General features: G+C 36.2%; 2 protein-coding genes across 2 annotated transcripts; both read right to left on the bottom strand.

The window, feature by feature from the left end:
• Positions 1–1,532: 1,532 nt before the first annotated feature.
• Positions 1,533–2,555, bottom strand: LOC132296093 (vegetative cell wall protein gp1-like). Its single transcript, XM_059794334.1, has 2 exons — positions 1,987–2,555; positions 1,533–1,884 (listed from the first exon to the last, which is right to left on the bottom strand). The coding sequence occupies exons 1-2, from the start codon at positions 2,553–2,555 to the stop codon at positions 1,533–1,535; spliced, it is 921 nt and encodes a 306-aa protein (XP_059650317.1).
• Positions 2,556–3,646: 1,091 nt separating this feature from the next.
• LOC132296092 (geraniol 8-hydroxylase-like) lies at positions 3,647–4,192 on the bottom strand. The gene has a single exon (XM_059794332.1). It carries the CDS (start codon positions 4,190–4,192, stop codon positions 3,647–3,649), a length of 546 nt encoding a protein of 181 aa, XP_059650315.1.
• Positions 4,193–6,022: the final 1,830 nt, after the last annotated feature.

The raw sequence follows: 6,022 nt of genomic DNA, 5'->3' as shown, positions 1-6,022 counted from the left end.
TAATATATTGTTATATGTATATTTGGATATTGACCAACACCCATATATTTTTGCATATAAGATTTGTATATATATTTTTGTATATATATAATGTGTAAGAGCATTTTTAACAATCTGTTAAAATATCATTTTGTGTAAAATATACACTGCCACATATGATGTGTAATTTTTATTTATTTATTATTATTATTTTTTTCATCTTTAATAATCTGTTAAGATACATAAATGTGTAAAATTATTGTGTATTTTACATAACTTTTTTACACATCCACATCAACATATTTCCTTTCTCCTCCTTGTTTCTCATTCCATTAAAGAATTAACCCTATATATATTAAGTAGGTTTGTAAAAATTATGTGGGTCTTGGCATGACACGTGGTTGGTTGTTATTGAGGGATATATTTTTACACGAAAGGTATAAAACAACCGTTGGAACTAAAAATAAATAATTCAAATTTTTTGTGTAAATCAATGATGACACATCAAATTTACACAAAAAAATATGCATAACGGTTGGAGATGGTCTAAGTGTATGTTGTATAGTTGTAGATCGTGCTGTCGATTTGGCTGCTGTATTAGTTCACGTGGTAAAAAAAAGAGTACATCAGTAACTTTGTTGACTAAGTTGCTGACTAGGCGCTGAGTTGGAGCTGCGGCGATGTGGCAAAAAGGGGCTAAGGTGGTTTCATCTCAACCCTTGGATGGTCCAATGAGAGGTGCATTGGAGCAGATTTTTGTCCATCTGTTATTGGTGTCATCATATCTATGAATTTGGATCCCCTCGAGGAAGAGAATTTGTGCCGGGTCATGTGTTGTATGTAAATGATTAGTGCAACACAAATATGTTGTGAAGCTACTGCATAAACAATTTGAATTCGGATAATTTCCTATGGAAGAGAATTTGTGCCTTGGTCATGTGCAAATTATTAGTGCAATGCATTATATCGTAGTGCGCAGATGCGTGAAAAAAGTTGTTATTGCAATGCAGATACAATGTGAATCTATTGCATAAACAATTTGAATTCGGATCCTTTCCTATGGAAGAGAATTGGTGCCTCGGTCATGTGCTGTGTGTAAATTATTAGTGTTAACGCATTATATCTTAGTGCAACAAATATATTAAAAAATTAATATAGCAATACAAAAGCATGTGAGATTGTTATATAAATAATTTGATTACAAACACATGATGATATGAAATGACATAAGAAATGATCTAGGTTCATACATCCTGTTACTATATTATTAATATCAAATCACATCGGTAAAATTTTGAATTTATTGTCACTACCATTTGTTTTGATCTAACCATTACTCATATACTATACATACATACAAAGGTCCCTCATTTCTTACTTCCTCCATTACTTGCTTAATCACTCTTACCCATCGTGTAAAAGGAATATAACAATGGGGAATCAGAATCCACGGTCCTTTTATCATCAATCATTTATATTTATTCCGATTACATAAAATTGTAAAACTAAAGTTTTATATATTTATATATATACCCTCTCTTTCTCCAATTATTTTAGTCGTTTAGCTGAGCTCCACGGCCACCGTTGGCCTTACCAGAGAGAGAGTGGTGGACACCAGGACCGTGGTGAGTGAAAGAACAGTCCAAGAGAATCGAATTGCTCGCACCCTGGACGTTGCTGTTCATGAATGTAGTCTTCAATGGCCACACCATTTTGTGAGTTTTGTCCTTCATCTTTGACCTCCCTTCTTCATTACTCTCTCTTTCCAATTTCTCACCGTTGTTGTTCAGAGCTGTGGGATTGCCTTTGTTGCGGAGGGAAGGGCTCAATTCCATAATAGCACCTCTGTTTTCACCTGCAATTGTTATAACTCTCACCCCAAAATTTTCGGAATCTGAATACGTCCTGGCATGCGTTTGAAAGTTATCATTGGAGGTGTTGAAGGTTTCTTGTACCAGTATAGTTTTTTTTTCTCCGCTTCTGCTGGAATCTTGATTTCAGGCTTGCCAACAAACTTTATTTGGGCAGGAGGAAGGAACAGAGGAGCTGGTGGAGTAGAAACGGGCAGATTTTGGAGAGGATGGTGGGGTGGCGGCACGAGCATTGACAGTGGTGGTGGAGGCAGCGGTGGCAGAGATATAAGAAGGTGGTGCCGGTGGTGACATTACTTTGGGGGCTGGAGAAGTGGGCAATGAAGATGAAGAAGCTGAAAGTACTTGTTTTTTAGGAGATGGTGACAGTGAAGAAGAGGATGCAACTTGAGGAACTGTGGATTTTGGTGATGGTTTTGGTGCTGGAGAAGTTGGCAGAGAAGATGAAGAAGGGGAAACTTTGATGGTTGGAGATGACGATGACACATAAGTGGTGGCAGGAGGTGGTGCAGCAACAGGTGGTGCTGGAGGTCGGGCTACTGGGGGCCTAAATGTGGGTCGGACAAATGGTGGCCTTGGCTGGCAAGCAGGTGGTTGAGCCTGAGGCGCCAAAATGGTTGGTGCTGGTGCTGGTGCTGGGGCTGAAGGGCGATTCGTAGAAGAAAACCGGAACCATGGACGAGCTGGTGGTAGCTGATTTGCCATAATAAATGTGATATGATCAGTTTATTTCAAGCAAGTTGTTGTATATCAAAGCAAAATGAAGGGTGTCATTAATTTATAGTGTTAGTAGTGATGACAAAACAAGAATTGAACTTTTTTCTGGGCCCTTGAAGTCTCAAATTAACGGTGTCCTCGGTATTTTGTTACACCAATTTCTACTTGTGGCCCCAAAAGCATAGACACTCCGAAGCTGTAAATGTTATTCTAAACTTTGTAAAGTATTATGCACTAACCTTGAGCTCAACGGCGCATATTGTGCAAATGCATATTGCAGCTTCGACATTCGTGAACCATCAGCGCATATATTAGATTCATGTTTCCCTTTAATATTACTTGAGCTCAACCGCGCACACTACTCATGTTTAAGAATCAAAAGGGTTGAAGTTCACAAAAAAGAAAAAGAAAAAGAAAAAGGGTTGAACTTCACAAAAGGGTTTGGGGTATCACACTTGAATTAGATTCTTGTAGCGAAATTCACGAAAGGGTTATATTACCTTTGCTATAGGTGTTCTCATTCTGACTTTGCATGGCAGTTTTTTTGGTTAAAATATCATGAAGTCGGAAGCACAAAAAAAGCTCAAAAGAGAAATTTATTTTTGAATTTAAGCTGGTTAAGGTGGGGGCTAAATTTTTATATAGTTAGTGATGACCTTCAATTTTGATACTACTATTAATGCCACATTGATCTTAACCTTTGGTAAAAAAAACTGTCGCATAAGCGATATATGATGTACTTGAATTTGAGATACCATTGTTTTTGGTACAGAAGTTCCTATAAAAGTGGAAAATGCATACTTTTGAATTTAATATTATACAATATCTGAAGGACAATGCTTAGCTACTCATTCGTGAGTAGCTTCACCCTACTTACCCCTTATGTGTTCCAATAACAAAATAACACATCAACTTTAACAGTAAAATAATAATTAAAAAAAGGAAGTCGGATTGATCCGTTTTAATTTGGTAACTCTTTTTTCACTCCTCTTTTATCGATTCCCAACCTACGCCCTTCTCTCTTCACTGTTCTTCTTCCTTTTTTTTATTTTTTTTGCTCAAACAGTAAGCCTTAAAAGCTACTCACTGGTGAATTTGATTATAGAGTATTGCAATGTTTGGATGTGAACTGGATCAATCTCATCATTGTCATCTTCACTTATACTGAGAAGGGTATCCAACACATCATTTGTCTTGATGTAACCCCGAAATTTAATCATCTCCAATTGTTTATTGATCATACTATCCATGAACCCAAACAACTTCCCAAGATGAATCTCCATGCTACTCCTTATACCTTGTAAATCAAACTTTCCAAGGACAGGGAAGTAATCGGCCAAATTTTTTCCAGCCTTTTCAATCCAGTCCCGAACTGATTCCTTGATCTCTTGTGCCATATTAGAACTTGGGTCAATCGAATTCACAGAAAATATGCTGTTTGATAACAGTTTAAGGCTAGTTCTAAATGCAGCTTGTCCTATATCCACTGGAACACCTGATTTGGAACAACTGTGGACAAAGTCAATGAGATTTGTGGGGTTGGTTGTTGAGTTTATGAATGTTTCCGATAACCAGAAGTGGTGCCGGTCCTGGTGGAATCTTGCCGGGACTAGTTTTGGTTCCATTTGCAATTGATAGTAGGCCTTGAACCAAAGTCCAGATAAACAGAGCAGATGGACCACATGGTAGAATACTTCACTTTCTAAACCATGTATTCATGGAAAAAACAGTGGAGAGAGAAGAGCGTGAGTTGGGAATCAATGAAAAAGGAGAGAGAAAAGAGTTACCAAATTAAAACGGGTCGATCCGACTTTCTTTTTTTTTTATTTATTATTTTGCTAATTTTGTTATTAAAGCTGATGTGTTATTTTGTTATTGGAACACATAAGGAGTAAATTAGCTAAGCATTGTCCACATCTGAATAGATAAATTTTGTAAAATTTTAGTTTTAAGCATACTTTGCCATGATATCAACAGAAAAAAGACGTTCTTCATTATTTAGAAGTACTAAATATTTGGTTAGTAATAATTATATGCATTTTTATGCAGATTCAAATTTAGATTTGAACTAAAGTATAAATGGTTAAGGTATTTTTAAAGTTTTTTTATAAAACAGTGCAGTTTCCTAACTTTTATTAAACTAGCTTAAGTGATCTAATATAAGCCATAGATATATCTTAAATGACATATAGCCTCTCCCTTAGTTTAATTTCATGTCATTAGCTTAATTGTAGTATAGTTGTAGTTTAGATGGTAAATGGAAGGACAATCCATGCTTGTTGTTTGATATTTCATACTTATGAAAGTAAGTAGCATATATCTCTAACCTTGTGATGTGTTTGGATTGTGAGCTTAAAGAAAGGATTAATGGCTTAGTTTGAAATGTTGTGTTATCCACCATGTTACTCAGACAATATATGCTTAATTTGTCATCTATAGTTGTTGAAACAACCACACACACACACACTGTGTTGCAATACATGTTTTCCCCTTCACTAATCATTCATTAAGGGTGTAGAAAAGCTATACTTAGTGGTGATCTCTAAACCCCAAAATCTCTCTCTTATTTTCTCTCCATTATATTTAATTGCCTACTTTAGTTTAAATTGCATCTTAGTGTAATTCAACCATCAACCAATCTTTTGATCACTCGACTTACTAACCCTAATCTTGATTCCACAACCTAGTACGACCCACCAATCCTTTGGGACGATCCCTACTTGCCCTAACTATATTTTTAGTGAAAGGTAATAGTGGCAATATCTAAAAGTAAAACTTAGCCACATTCATCATAGCCCTACACCACTATCTTTTGGTGCACAAACTTTGGATTTTGGGTGTGACCCTCGGATCCACCAAGTTTTTGGCGCTGTTTCCGGGGATTGATTAAAGGCAACGTCATATTTGTGGAATCAATTTGGAATTAATACTCTTTTGATCGTGTCTTTACTTTATTTTCATTTTGGTTACTTATTGTGTTGGTTCTTGTTTGACTAAGTGCATTGAAAATAAGGTGAGCAAAGGAGCATTCCAAGTAAGGAGCTAAGCAAAAGCAAGGAAAAAGCTAAAATCTAAAAAATTTGCAAGGCTAAAATTGAAAATTGAATTGAAGTGCTAAAAGACCCTTTGCGAGCTCTTTCTTAACTCAATCTCTAGTTAAATAGTCGGCCCGCGTGGAGGCTTGTATTTTAATTCTTAGATATATCGTGAGCCCACGTGGAGGCAATATACTTTTCTTTGCATATTGTTGATAGCATGGGAGTATGGGAACATTATATGTGAAGGAAGTTTGTTGATTGTTGATTTGTTGCAAAGGTGAAGTGTTTGTTCATTACTTGTTGCTTGTTGTGTTTTGTTGTGCATGCATGGTCGTAGATCATTGAAACCTACTATTGTCCCTCTAAATTTTCATCTTGAATCCGTTGTTCAAAACCCTAGGGGAAGAGAAAGTTCTA

This window comes from Cornus florida, unplaced genomic scaffold (assembly GCF_030987335.1).
Source record: "Cornus florida cultivar Cherokee Brave unplaced genomic scaffold, ASM3098733v1 CherokeeBrave_3.0.0_Hap2_Chr02, whole genome shotgun sequence".
Taxonomy (NCBI): Eukaryota; Viridiplantae; Streptophyta; class Magnoliopsida; order Cornales; family Cornaceae; genus Cornus; species Cornus florida.
The sequence above is the reverse complement of the archived record's forward strand: the minus strand, read 5'-3'. Positions and strand labels throughout refer to the sequence as shown.

Excerpts from the sequence above, each read along its gene's own strand:
- LOC132296093 (XM_059794334.1), bottom strand. The coding sequence starts at position 2,555 with ATGGCAAATCAGCTACCACCAGCTCGTCCATGGTTCCGGTTTTCTTCT. Across the intron at positions 1,885-1,986 it reads TGCCCAAATAAAGTTTGTTG|GACGTATTCAGATTCCGAAA; the intron begins GCAAGCCTGAAA and ends AACGCATGCCAG.
- LOC132296092 (XM_059794332.1), bottom strand. The coding sequence starts at position 4,192 with ATGGAACCAAAACTAGTCCCGGCAAGATTCCACCAGGACCGGCACCAC.